We start from the raw sequence: 15,299 nt of genomic DNA on the forward strand, positions 1-15,299 counted from the left end.
TTTTATCATAGTGACTTAAAACGAGATATTGACTTCTGTTAACAGAAAGCAGAAAAGAAGAAAATGAAATACAGCATTGTGAAATACTTTTGTTGTAAAATATAGATAATTTTTGTCTTTTCCAACAGGTGTGTATGTAATATAGATTGCAGTGGCTACAGTTTTAATCCTGTGTGTGCTTCTGATGGGAGTTCCTACAACAATCCTTGTTTTGTTCGAGAAGCATCTTGTATAAAGCAAGAACAAATTGATATAAGGCATCTTGGTCATTGCACAGGTAAAACCCATTCTACTCATTGAGAGATCTGTCTTTAATATTCTATGTCTGAAATCTTATTTGTCATTTTGGTAGTGTTCCAAAATTTGTAAAATGAGAAGTCTTTGATGTTCTTTTTGTTTCTTTTCTTTATATTTTCGAATTTCTTTGGTTACTAATTTAGATTTTTTTCCATTTATTTTCATTTTCTCAATACTCGAACCATGCTTTTTTATTGATTATGTAGTTACTAAGTTCTTCCTAACATAGACTTGTAGATACATTTATAGTTCTTAAAGGTTGTCTCAAATTTAAAATGATTATAGTTGTTTAATAGTTAACTTATCTTAATTATAGTAAAACTACAAGCATTGCCATATATTCATCTTTTTTTAGAGCATAAAAGTTTACTTTATTTTCACATTCTCACTGTAGTTTTCGCCCCTACACATTGTGTACTGTTAGAGATTTTGGTGTGAGGTTATAGAATGTAAGGAAAAATTATTACCTTCAATTTAAAATTCTTTTTGCTTTTCTGCTTTTTTTTTGTCATAGTTTATTTATTTTTTATTTTTTAAAGATTTTATTTATTTATTCATGATAGACATAGAGAGAGAGAGAGAGAGAGAGAGAGAGGCAGAGAGAGAAGCAGGCTTCATGCCAGGAGCTTGATGTGGGACTTAATCCCGGGACTCCAGGACCACACCCTGGGCTGAAGGCAGGCGCCAAACCGCTGAGCCACCCAGGGATCCCCTTGTCATAGTTTAGAGCCATGATACCAAGTAAGAATTTGATCTTGTTTTCCATTTTGACTAGAAATATCCAGTCACTATAGGCAGAAATTCTCTATCTTCTTACCTTAGTAATATACATATGAGCTAGGATAATATATCATTTCCTAGTAATATACAGCGTAGAAGAGCCAACACATTTTCATGGACTTGTAGATCTTTCCTGCTTGGCAGGTCCATCCTTCCTACCTTTTTTGGACGTACTAAGAGATATATTTTTATTTAAGCTAAGAGAAAATGTTGTAAGCCAAAGTTTAGTACGTTATATTGTAATAAATTAATTGTGAAATACTGCACAAGGGATTCCAATACCCTGGTCTAACCAGAGGATACTCAAGAAGCTCATTAGAGGATTTCCAGGTGGAGGCTAGGAGAGCAAACCATTTGCTGATAGACCCTTTTAGGTAGATAGTTCACTTAGCCTTAATCTTAAAGAAATTTATAGTTTGTTTTTCTTTCATAGAGTGGCATTTAGAGCCTAAGTTGAAACAGTAGCTTAGAGAAATAATACTTTTTATGAAGAACTGGTTCATCATTGAATGGTACTATCTGGAATTTCAACTTCAAGTTGGTCAAGCTTGAGAATTTTGTTAAATTGAAATTTTATGTAGAATCCTTTGGAGTAGTTAGTCCTTAACTTTTATCTTGGTCCTCTTGATAATACTTCCATTCATACCTAACTATACCTTTGCTTTCCTCCCTCACTATGTAGTAGGAAGCTGAAGCTTGTGCTCCCAACAGGCATTTGTGGTTCATTTACAGTCTTCCCAGTCCAAATACAATTCACCAGTCTGGGGTCATTTCTGTCCTAAATTTTGTCTGATAACATAGCCGAGATTCTACCTTGATCTTAAACTGATAGGTTTCCAGGGAAACAGTGGTAGGAGAGGTAAATCCTGAGACCATTGTCTCTTGGAGAGAGGATTAATCCTTTCCCTTCGGGGTAGGTGTTATTTTAGTTTGCACAGGGAAGACTTTTTAAGGAGATGACATTTGAGCTGAACTCTAAATGAAATTAGATTGTTCATCTTGCAGAACATGTATATATTTGGGATGCCTTGAGGCCTAAGATAGAAATGGCACAATAAATCAAGAGAGTGGTGGGAAACGTGAGCAGGATAAGTGGGCAGAGTTGGGAAGGACCTGCAGCATTTGGAATATTTGCGAATTTCATGGTATGACTTAAACGTCCTATGTCTTAATTTGAAAACTTTTCTCTTATAGACACAGATGACACTAGTTTGTTGGGAAAAAAAGATGATGGACTACAGTATCGACCAGATGTGAAAGGTATTGAATCATGATTTTCCAAATTTTGGCCAACTATTGAAATATGGTCACTAGCTGTCCTTAGTAGTAGTGATCCTTCCAATTTTGCTCTCTATGAGAATTTATAGGGTATATTATTAGTAATACTATGAAATGAAATAGGTAAGGTGCTTATTCTCAGTTTATAGAATACTCTCATGTATGCTTTTTTTAAATTAAAACTTTTATTGAGATAATTGCAGATTCACATGCAGTTGCAAGAAATTATACAGAAAGATCCCTCATCTTTGCTATTTAAATCCTCCTTACTTCTTTAGAATCTGCTATTAATGCTTGCCCTCTTTGCACCAGTCTTTGATCCTTCTGCTTGGAATTTTTCCCTTAACTAGTATTCATCCTTAAAGCCTTAGCTTAGAAGTCATTTCCTCTTGGGCAGTATTCATTGATTCCTTAAGTTTAGATTAGGTGCCTCTCTATATACTCTCCTATCCAAACACTTAACCTATGTTAATTATAATTCTCTTTTTTAACTCATCTGTATCCCCCTCTAGGACCTGGGTTTTATGAGGACAGGAGACTGTATCTCTCTTGTTCACTTTTGTATTCCTAATTCTTGGCAGAATGTTTGGCACAGATGTAGGTGCTCCATACTTGTCAAAAGAATGGATACAGCTCAAAGAAACTGTAGGATTTATTTGTACAGAGTGTTACATGTAGTAAAGGTCAGAGTAGCAGGGATTGAATTCCTTGACCTGAAGTCCAATGCTCTTTGATTAATTTGATTCTTACAACTACGGTGAGGGCTAAGGATCAAGGGGAACATTGAGGCTCTGTGAGGTTCTATCTAGAGAACTGAAGCAGGTCTAGATCTTGAGACTCTTATTTTGAGACTTAAATATAATTGCTCTTGCACACATGCATCTTCTATCCATTTGTTGGGTTATAATAATGAAGAATTGTTTTTAGATGTGTAATCCACCTTTTCTGCCTAATTTCTTTCTTTTTTTTTTTTTAAGATTTTATATATTTATTTGATGGAGAGAACACACAAACAGGGAGAGTGGTAGGCAAATGGAGAGGGAGTAGCAGGCTTTACATTAAAAAATATGTAAGGGACGCCTGGGTGGCTCAGTGGTTGAGCGTCTGCCTTCGGCTCAGGACGTGATCCCAGAGTTCCGGAATTGAGTTCTGCATCGGGCTCCCTGTGATGAGCCTGCTGTTCCCTCTGCCTGTGTCTCTGCCTCTCTCTGTGTCGCTCATGAATAAATAAATAAAATCTTAAAATTTTTTAAATGTAAAATGAGAATAATAACAGTACCTATCTCATAATTTTATAAAAATGAAATAGTACAGGGGTGCCTGGCTGGCTCCTTTGGTAAAGTGTCCGACTCTTGGCTTAGACTCAGGTCATGATCTCATGGGTCATGAGATGGAGCCCTGTGTTGGGCTCCGTGCTTAGTTCGGAGTCTGCTTGAGGATTCTCTCTGCCATTCTCCCTCTGCCCCTTCCCCCACTTCACGCTTACACACTCTCTCTAAAATAAATAATTAATCCTAAAAAATTAAATAATACATGTCAAGTGCTTAGAACAGTTTCTGACATACTCATAAGTGCTTAATAAATGGTAGCTGTTATTATCATTGAATAATTTGTTATTTCCCTCACTAGAATCATGTCACACCTGAATCATTTATATCTCATGAGCTCCTGAAATATCAGTTTCCTATGTTGATACAAGTGCTGTATTTAAAATAGAAATCTTCTGTATTCCCGTAGGAGACATAATAGATCAGCCCCGGTTTTATTCTCTATACTGTTAGTACATGACCAGAATATGAAGGCTGTTTTTCAGTAAGTAGAAACTCATACTTAATATTTGGGGAATTGTGTATGCCCCAAATACTTATCTGCCTTTGATAAAATTACAGGGATAATTTAGTGGCTAGGCCACTTTTGAGATACTGATAATTCTTTACACATGAGAATTGATCCATAGGGGCACTTGAGTGGCTCAGTTAAGTGTTTGCCTTTGGCTCAGGTCATGAACCCAGGGTCCTGGGCTCACCCATGTTGGGCTCCCTGCTTAGCAGGGGCCTGCATCTCCCTCTCCTCTGTGATCATGCTATTTTTGTTGCTATGTCTGTCTCTCTTTCAAATAAATAAAATCTTTTTTTTAGAAGAATTGATCTATAACTCATAAAATTATCATCAATAGATATAATTTATTATGTGCCTATATTACACTGGTCATTTTATTAGACTGTTGATGGATAGAAAGATATCTAATACATGACATTCATCTTTAAAGAGCTTTTGATATCATAAGAAATGAATATAATGTAACAAAGTAGAAATTGGTTATTGTCATCAGTGTAGAGTGGTTAAAAGTGTAATAGGCATTCAGAAAAGAAGAGATTACTATTTGGTGGAAGATAGTGAGGATCTGAGAAACTTAATGGAAGAAGTAGATTTTGGACTGAACCTTGAAGGATCTTTGGATTTAACAGAGGTCAAAAGGATATTTAAGGAGAGTAGAAGAGTATGAGCGGAGGTGTGGATGTAAATGTTATGATAGAATGGTAAGGAGTCCTTTTTTGTCTGGAGAGTAGGAGGCTTAAGAGTAGAAGTAGAAGGCGAGAGTAGACTAGAAAGCTTGGGGCCAGATTGTGTAGTATCTTTTTTTTTTAGATTTCATTTATTTATTTAAAATTTTAAAATTTTATTTATTTATCTGAGAGAGAGAGAAAGCATGAGTAAGGGTGGGGGAAAGGGGCAGAGGGAGAGGAAGAGGCAGACTCCCCACTGAGCAGGGAGCCCAGTGTGGCTTGATCCTAGGCCCCAAAATCATGACCTGAGCTGAAGGCACCCAGGTGCCTCAGATTGAATAGTGTCTTTTTTTTTTTTTTTTTTTTAAAGATTTTATTTCTTTATTCATGAGAAACACATACAGAGAGAGAGAGAGAGAGCCATAGAGACACAGGCATAGAGAGAAGCAGGCTCCATGCAGGCAGCCTGACGTGGGACTTGATCCTGGGTCTCCAGGATCAGGCCCTGGGCCGAAGGTGGCGCTAAACCGCCGAGCCACCCGGGCTGCCCAGTATAGTGTCTTAAATGTTATGTTGTCCTAGGAAATTTAAACTTTATTTGTAGGCAGTGGAGAATCTTAATATATTTGAAAAAGACAAGGCTGCAAAGTTAACTAGTTGAATGAATGATACCTGGCAGGAATGTTGCAACATTATTATATATACTGGACTGGAGGCAAGGAGATCAGTTACGTAGATTCAAAGGGAATAGACTTGGCTTAGATCAGAGGGATAGAGAGTTCAGATGACTTGGATGATAGATTCTATTTATAGAACTAAGGATGTTGGGAGGGGAAGGTGTTTGAAGTAAGGTAAAGGAGGAGTTGATGGTGGAGGTGATTAATTTTGGAGCTTGAATTTCTTGTGGAATTCTCCAGATGACTTTATTTAACATAAATTTACAAGTCAGTCCTTGGAAATAGAAGTGATAGGTAACTAAGTCTTGAGAATGAGTAAGAGATTATAGAGCAGATTGTTAGATTCTTGCACACCTGAGATAAGGCTAGCATGATCAAGAAACAAAACTTTTCATATCATTTCAATTCATTTATTTTTATTTTTTATTATTTATTTATTTTTTTAAAAAAGATTTTATTTATTTATTCATGAGCGACACAGAGAGAGAAGCAGAGACACAGGCAGAGGGAGAAGCAGGCTCCATGCAGGGAGCCTGACGCGGGGTCCTGGATCCCCAGGATCACGCCCCAGGCCGAAGGTGGCTCAGCTAAACTGCTGAGCTACTGGGGCTGCCCTCATTTCAATTAATTTAAATTTAAATAGCCACATGTGGACTGTGGCTACCATATTGGACAGGGGAGACAAAGAGCATAATGAGAGTTGCAGAAAGTTCTATTAGACAGCATATTACAAAGGAGAGGAGGCTTGATTTAGGATGAAGCAGAATCAGGATCCAGAGACAAACAAGATGACTAGGGTGGCACAGAAGCCAAAACGGAGAGGTCGCATAAAGATATCAGAGGACGAGCATTGACTCTAAAGAGAAGGGAATCATTGGTAATCTTGGACCAAGGAGTTTCTCTTGAGTTATAAATATGAAATCCAAATTGTGAAAGAGTTAAGACATATTCTAGTAGTGATTAGAGGTAAAATGTAGTTGTTTTGTATTTCCCCCCATTTGCTTCTATTTTTTTGTCCTCACAAGCATTTATAGGAGGCCTTTAATAAGTACTTGTGTCCCTGGTACACAAACAAGACTAGGTAGGTAGGGATCTAGGGATGGAGGTTACAAAGTGAAAAGCAGGAATACAACATCAGCAAGAAACTGGACACACATTGGAAGATTGTACTCAGTAGGGAAGAGTTTTTAAAGTCAATCTCTTGGAGAGTAGTGCTCATGAAATGGAACATTTGAATGTCCATGGTGGCTGAATTAGTGCTCTTCTTGAGCTGTTGGGAAACCTGTGGTAAATATTGAAATTATAGTGTTGGAAACTATTGTAGATATTGAAGCCATACAGAGTATGATTGTTGAGCATGAGGTATTTAGGAGATGGGTATGTGATATTTAAAAAACTTGACAATAGAAAATTGCAAACACCATATAAACAGAATAGTGTAATGAACCCTCATGTACCCAATATCCACTTTCAACAGTTTTAAGCATTCTGTCATTCTTATTTTCTCTGTATACCTCTACCCACTTATCATTATTCTTATTTTACAGGTGTTTTTTTGAGGTCTAACTTACATTCAGTGAGATATACGAATGTTAAGGTATCAGTTTTGAAAAATGAATACACTCCATGTATACTACATTTTATCATAGTCTCTAACATTCTCTCTACCCAGGAAGTTCCTCTGTGGGATGTGACATTTCAACGTGGCGGCCACTTTTATCCAAAGGATATTTTCATACAGCCTAAAATCTAACCGTAACAACCTTTTTTATTTCCAAGACATTCTTGCTTCATTCCTGAGCTTCACTTCACCCCCAACCCTCATCCCCTGTTTGGCCTCATCCTCTAAATAGCCTCTCTTCCTGCTGACCAGCGCTACCAGAAATACTGAAATACTGATATTATTTTACCCATTACTTGGTGACTCTCGTTTCTATGTTTTAATATTCTTTTTTTTTTTTTAAAGATTTATTTATTTTGAAAGAGAGTGTGTGCGAGCAGGGGGAGGGGCAGAGCGAGAGAGAATTCTCAAGCAGCCACCCCTCTGTGAATGTGGAGCCTGACATGGGGCTCGATTCCAGGACCCTGAGATCATGACCTGATCTAAATCAAGAATCAGATGCTTAAGCTTAACTGATTGTGCCACTGAGGTGCTCCTCATTTAAATATTTTAATACAGCTCTTTTGATAAGCTCTTTCTAAGGTGGTCTTGAGAAATTGCCCTCATTGAAAGGTAAGACTGAGCCAGTTGCTAGAATCTTGGAATTCTGAGAGTGTGTGTTATGGAGCAGGTAAAGCGTGGGATTGATGAGGATTGATGAGCATGCTGAGGATTTTTAGAAGGCCGTCTGGGTAGATGGCACAGATGCCTAAGAGATGAAGGTCATTGGGAGAGGAGAATGGAATACTGATCTGGAGGTGACAATGGGAAGCACAGCAGGGGAAAGTGGAAGGGAAGGGGATATAGGATGTAATGTGATCCTTGGTATGTCAGGGAAAAGAAAGGAGTACTTCCTAAGGGAAGAATGGCTGAGGAGGTGGATGAGTTTATTTATATCAGAAAATGTATTTCACTGGGCAGTGTGGAAAGGATAGGAAAGGAGGAATTAGGGTTTGTATGGAAAATAGAAGGATTTAGGAATGACAGTGGGAGGTGTTGGAGGGTAGGCAGGCTTTTATACTTACATAGGTAATTTAACCCCATAGGTGGATGGGGTCTTGGGAGACTGGGGTTAGGGAATGCTGTATGGAGGAATAGGTTAGTGACAGAGCTTGGGGTGCAGGGTAGTATAGGGAAAATAAGAGAGAATATACTGAATTACTTAACTGTAGGAATTTGTAGAAATGAGCCAGAGAGTTACTGATGTAGTGGTGATGTGGTTGTTGTGGCCTCAGCAAATGATCTACCAGGTGCATGTCTTGGTTGTTAATAGCAACTCCTTATGCTTTATTTAGGTTGTTCATTGATGCACCAGGACAGCCAGCCAGTGGAACATGCCTTTTGCAGATAGGCCATCTGGTGCTGGGTTTTCTTATAACATCATCGCTTAGAACCATACTCTCCTTTGTATTTGAAAACACTGCCGCTGGTGGTAGATTTGTTTCTGAATGCCTCTGTGGGTGGAAGGAGCCACTGGGTGACCAAGTATACTTTTTATATCTCACACACACAAACATTGTTCAGAGTCGAGCAATTGCAGCTATTGTTCACGGAGCCTGTCACCACTTGCCTAAGGGCATTGTTTGGAGAAGGCCATTCTGTGCCCAATTCTTGCTGTGCGAAGCTACATCTGTGCTGTGGTTTCTGAAACTGTGCTTTATTACATCTTTAAAGCCTTTTTACATTTCCTTTTTGAAGTTAATCTAATTTACTTGGTCCAGAGAGCAGGTGCTTGGACATTCTGCTTTTGTCCATTCCCTATGCATCTCCCAACGTAGTTTGGTGAAATAATAGTGTGATGGTTAAGAGCTTGCTCTGTGGAATCAGACTTGGTCTACACTTAAAGGCTGTGGCCTGGTTTCTCAGAACCTCAATGATCATGTCTATACAGTGGGGGGGACACTAATATCTACTGCCTAGGATTACTCTGATTTTTAAATGCTATATCTCTGAATTTTTGTCGATGTTATTATGATGATTGTCAGTATTTTTATTTTCTGTTTTCATTGTTGGTACCTGGCTGTGGTCAAAGGTCTCACTATTGGTGAGTCTCCCTGTAATCTACATCATGTTTAATGTGGCTAATAAGTGGTATCAATAGGGTATTCATCCATTCAATAGTTATTCCTCATGCGCCCTTTTTGTGTCAGGTGCTTTCACATATTTGTGTTATTATTTGATCCTTATCACAACCATGTTATTCTCATTTTGCAGATGAAGAAGCTGAAGCTGTGAGTTTGTGGCATGTAGAATGGCAGAGCAAGGACTAGAATTCAGGCTTTCTGACTCTAAGCCCTGCTGCTCTTTTTCTTATATCACAGCTATTCCAGAATACGCTTCTGCTCCTTTGCTTTCTTTACTTAATTTCCTTCGGAACTTTAATGTACTCTCAGCCATCACCTTGGTGAACATTTGTTCTCTAGCCTTGATTTAGAGCTTAATCTTAAGTGCTTGTTTCATATATTCATATGTAGTGCCTGGAATATAATAAGTGCTTAATAAATACTTTGGATGACTAGAGGTCTCAATTTGAACTCAGCTTACTACATTTGCTCTACTGAACCCTCCTGTCTTTAGACTCATATTTAGAGTCATTTTTTGCCAATTTTTAAAATTCTGGTAAAATCTATAAAACAGAATTTACCATTTTAACCATTTTTAAGTGCACAGCTCAGTACTATTAAATGCATTCATGATGTGCAACCACCACTACCATCCATTTCTAGAGCTCTTTCATCTGTGTTTTTTAAAGATTCATTTATTCACTTCAGAGAGAGTGCATGCACATGGGGGCAGTAGCAGAGGCAGGGAGAGAGAGAGAATCCTAAAGCAGACTCCCCACTAAGCATGGAGCCCCAGGTGGGACTTAATCTCATGACCTTGAGATCATGACCTGAGAAACCAAGTGTCAGATGCTAAGCATCTGAGGCCACCCAGAGGCCCTAGAGCCCTTTCATCTTGTAAAACAAGCTATACTCAATAAATAATAGCTTCCCACTTACTCTTCCTCTCAGCTCCAGCAGCTATCGTTCTTTTTGTTTCTATAATTTTGGCTACTCCAAGTACCTCATACAAGTTGAATCCTATAGTGTTTGTCTTTTTGTGACTGACTTATTTCAGTGAGCATAATGTCCTCAAGATTAATCTGTGTTATAGTATAAGTCAGAATTTCCTTTTTGAGGTTGAATAGTGTTCCATCAAATGTATGGACTGTGTTTTATTTATCATTCATTGATGGACATTTGTGTTGGTTTTCACATTTCAGCTATTATGAATATTGCTGTGAATATGGGTATATAGTTGCTCTTTGAACCCTGCAGTTCTTTTGCGTATATCCCCAGAAATGGAATTGCTGGGTCATATGGTAATTATATATTTAATTTTTTGAGGAACCACCATACTGTTTTCCACAGTGGCTATGTCATACATTCTCATCAGCAGTGCACAAAGGTTTTAATTTCTTCACATGATTGCCGACACTTAATTATTTTTATTTTTCGATAATAGTCATTCTAATGGGTGGGGGTGCTGTCTTGTAGTTTTGATTTGCATTTGTCTAATGATTAGTGATGTTGAGCATCTTTCATGTGTTTATTGACCTTATTTTCTTTGAATTCATGCATATTTTCTTTCCTTTTGCATAATTCTGTATTAAAAGCATCTTCAATGAAGTTAGTCCTGTTCTGCTAAATGCCTAAAGTACATTGAAGGAGTTAATGCTGGATACTACTTGTAAAGATGGTTGTTGCAAACTATCTAAAGAATGGTCTTGGGGATGTTTGACCTAAAGAAAAAAAAATTGTTGGATGGGGATGTTATGGGGTAAACAGATATGGGGAAATCAGTAGCTAAAGAAAGATTTCATTTAACATAAGGCACATTTGATAATATTGGAATTGTGTTGAGTTCTTTACCTCTGGAAAGTGGTAAAGTAGAAACAGGATCTCAGGGTTGTAACTAAAGGGATTCCTTTATCAGACCAGATGGCCCTCAAAGGCTCTTCCAGTTCTGAGTTGCTGAGGGCTCATTCCAGAGCACCTTCAAGCTGAATTTATTTTTTCTCTATCTCTAGTATTTATTCTTACTGCTAAGCTCTAGCTCAGCTTTTCATTGCCACAGGTTTGGATTATGTAGTAACTTCCTAATTGGTCACCTGGTCTTTCTAGTTACCCTGCCTCTTTATCTTGTATGCTTTTAGACAATTAAATTTCTGAACAGTTTTTTAATGTATAATTTTCATGCCACTAAGTTCACCTGTTTGAAGTGTGCAATTTAGTTTTTTTTTTTTTTTTTTTTTTTACGACACAGAGAGAGGCAGAGATATATTTATTTATGAGAGACACAGAAAGAGAGGCTGAGGGAGAAGCAGGCTCCCCACAGGATCACACCCTGAGTCAAAGGCAAGTGCTCAACCACTGAGTCACCCAGGCATCCCTGAAATTCAGTTTTTTAAAATTAAAAAAAAAATTTTTAAAAAGTCTCTACACCTAACGTGGGCTGGAACTCAGCCCCCAACTCTACGGACCCGGCCAGCCAGGTGCCCTCAGTTTAATTTTTTTTTAAAAAGTATATTTAGAATTACATAAGCATCTCATCAGAATCAAATTTTAGGCCATTTTCATTATCCCCAAAAGAAACCTGACACCCATTAGCAGTCACTCCCCATTCCACCTAACCACCAGCCCTTGGCAACCACTCTCAAAAGATATAAAACGTGACTTTCATTGTGTTATTCTCCAGCTAGGCGGCCTTCAATGTCTTCCTTGTCCATATGACTGAGAACACATTTCTCGGGGTATCTGGGTGGCTCAGTTGGTTAAGTGTCTGACTCATGGTTTGGCTCAGGCCATGATCTCAGGGTTATGAGATCAAGCTCAATGTCCAGCTCTGCACTCAGCAGGGAGTCTGCTAAAGATTTTCTCCTTCTTCTCCCTTACCTCAAATAGATAAATCTTTAAAAAAAAAAAAAAGAAAAGAAAACATTTATCACCTGGCATTCATAATTTTCCATAATCTGATTTTAGCTTATTTTTCCAACTTTGACTTACACCCTTCCCCAATTTGAATATACAGCTCTGGACTAAAGTTCATCTACTTCCTGTTTTTGTTGGGAATGCTGTGTGCATTTTACCTTCCTTTTGGTTTCCACTCTTCTATCTAAATAAGTCTGATTATATAAATTCCACTCTTCTACCTAAATAAATCTAAATATATGCTGAGACCTTACTTGAGTCCTGTCCTTTCTATGAATCCTTCCTTGAGTAATATCACCTACAGTAAGCTCTCTTTTAAACTTGAACCTCTTGTAGAACCTCTCGTACATAGAGCCTTGTATTGTAAAAAAAAAACCTTTTGTCATTTAATGTTAACTATCATATAGGAACTCTTACATTGTATTTTTCAGCTTTGTGTGTGTATATGTTGATTCCCTGAATTGATGATAAGCTTATTAAGGGCAGGGACCATGTATACTTTTTCTTTATATCTTCTGTAGCTTAGCTGAGCATATGGCTGTGCACAGAAATAGTATGTAAGAATAATGGAATGAATAAAGCCAGCATTGAGCGGAATGCTAAATTTGGACTCTGTGACAGCCACAGACTTCACATCCTTACTGGATATGTCTGTGTTTTTACCAGCTGAGCTATCCGAGCTCACCTATGTCCATGCTTTTACATGGCTTTGCTTTGTCTAGAGCCTGATGCCACGTTCCTTCTACTGGTGCTATACTTTGTTTACTAATTTCTCAAAATCCTGTTCTTGATTTAGTTAACTTTCTCTTATTCCTGTGATGTAGCTGGATTCTCTGATAGCTTTCAGTTCTGCATTCTTGAAATTTCCTGCTGTTTATAGGGCTTTCTTATGGTAGTTTAGTGCACTACCACAGCCTCTATAGACCTATAGAGTACCATTATTATATGCATTGTAAGATCTTATTATTATAGGTTGGTACATAACCTTAGTCTCTGTAGTCCTATTATTATGTACTTGGTGGTGTAACACACCATGAAAGTATCATGTTCTGAGAAGATGCAGGATGATGAGTGCTATGGGAGACAGTTGCATTCCTCAAGTCACTTATGGGTTGATTGCAAATGTAGAGCAGCACTTTTAATTTGAAACCATGGCAAGAAAAGTACTATGTTTTAAGTGTTAGGAGTTATACAGAAATGAATACTAGATTCTTAAGGCGCTCACAGTCTCATGGTGTAGAGACTAAGTTTAAAAACCCAAATGGCCCAAAACAAACAAACAAACAAACAAACAAACAAACAAACAAACCCAAATGGTTGTAAGACAATATTACGAGTATTGTAGTGGAGAAGTGGATGCCCAGGATTATAGCAGCCCCAAAGGATGGTTTGATTTCTTCCGCCATCACAGAATTATAGTTTGGGAGCGGGAGGAGACCTTATGAGCCCTTCAAGGGCAGGATATTTTTCTGTCCCCAGCACCTAGCGGAGTGCCTGGCATATGGAAGATAGTCAATAAAGGATAAATGAGTAGTCATCTGTACTGTTGCTGTCTTATATGGTGGCTACTAGCAGCATGTAGATATCGAGTACATGAAACATGGCCAGTTGAAATCGAGATGTGCTGGAGTGTTAAGTACTCATCGGATTTTAAAGATTTAAAGACAATGTAAAAAGAAATCACAATTTTTTATATTGATTATATGTTGAAATGATACTTATTTGATATATTAGATTAAATGTATGATTAAAATCAATTTACCTATTTTCTTTTTACTTTTAAAAAATATGTTTACTAGAAACATATTTTCATATCAGACAATGCTGATTTTAGCTGCCTTAGAGAAACGATGTGATTTGACCAAGGTTGCAAAATAGCAGAAATACCTTAAAGTTGAGAATTTGCATGTTGGATTTCTTGACTTCTGGTTCAGCTTTCTTCATAGCCATAAATTAGTACAATGTAAATATATAAATTTTGAGGTAAAATGGCATCAGTTTGGTTTTGTTAGAGATGACCCAATCTTTCTGCTTTAGTTGTCCTATCATTGAGCCTAATAATTGTTAGACTTTTTTTTTGTTTGTGTGTACATTTCAGTCTCCAGAAAACTTGCATTTTTCTGTTTTATTCACACTTGGTACCTCTATTCCCACTTCTCCCTTGTTCTTCCCCTTTTCTACACATATACATTCACACAGCCTCCTATTGTATTCCTTCTTAATTTGTTTCCATTAGTACTTTTCAAATTATATCAATACCTTTATTTATATTTGGGGAGATAACCTTTGCTGTTACAAGATGTGCTGTATAGACAGCTGATTCTTTTAGTGGTCTTGTACACGCATGAATTATCTCACATTATCCTCTCAACCCCGTAAAGTATAGGTCCTGTTATTATCCTGACTTTATAGTTATGGAATCTCAGTCTTAGAGTGGTACACTCAAGGTCACACAGCTAATAATGCACAGAATTTAAGCTAGAACTATTAGAAACTGACAGGAAACTGGGAATGTTTCCTACAGAAGGACAGACCTATCAACATGGGGGACTCTTGAGTCTGTAGAGCTGAGGATAAATGTATGTATGTATGTATGTATGTATGTATATACCAGAAAAAAAAGTTTAAAAATCCATTGCAGAATGTGTGAGTATATGAATGAGTGAGTAGTATGTGCGTATGCAAGTACAAGAGAGAGACAGAGACAGAGCGGGTGGGGAGAAAGGGATAGAGAGAATGAATGCATGAAGTTGATTTTGAGGACTAGGTCTTCATGCTTCCATCTTTCCTGCTCTTACTCTCCTGATTCTTAAAATTTCCTTTCCATCCCTTTTTCCTTCTTTCTTCTTTCCTCCTTCCCTCCCTTCTTCCCTTCCATCCTCCCTTCCTTTCTTTTCTCTCTCTCTCTCTTTTTTCTTTCTGTGAGAAAGACGAGATGGGGGAGGGACAGAGGTAGAGAGAGAATCCCAAGCAGGCACCACGCCTCAGCCTGGAGCCCCACTCGGGGCTCTCTCTCATGACCTTGAAATCATGACCTGAGCCAAAATAAAAAATCAGATGCTCAACCGACTGAGCCACCCAGGCACCCCTCTCTTCCCATTTCTGACTTGAAATTACTCACCATACT

At 37.8% G+C, this 15,299-nt stretch overlaps 1 protein-coding gene across 3 annotated transcripts in view; it reads left to right on the plus strand.

Moving 5' to 3' along the window:
- TMEFF1 (transmembrane protein with EGF like and two follistatin like domains 1) overlaps positions 1–15,299 on the plus strand; it is an 80,144-nt gene that overhangs the window by 53,021 nt on the left and 11,824 nt on the right. For 2 of the 3 annotated variants that reach the window (XM_038552940.1, XM_038552942.1), the window contains exons 6-7: positions 129–277; positions 2,272–2,337. In XM_038552940.1, coding sequence (XP_038408868.1) covers positions 129–277; positions 2,272–2,337 — 215 coding nt within the window. The remainder of the gene's footprint in view (positions 1–128; positions 278–2,271; positions 2,338–15,299) is intronic. The other variant, XM_038552941.1, reaches the window with a different exon arrangement.

Source organism: Canis lupus, chromosome 11 (assembly GCF_011100685.1).
Source record: "Canis lupus familiaris isolate Mischka breed German Shepherd chromosome 11, alternate assembly UU_Cfam_GSD_1.0, whole genome shotgun sequence".
Taxonomy (NCBI): domain Eukaryota; kingdom Metazoa; phylum Chordata; class Mammalia; order Carnivora; family Canidae; genus Canis; species Canis lupus.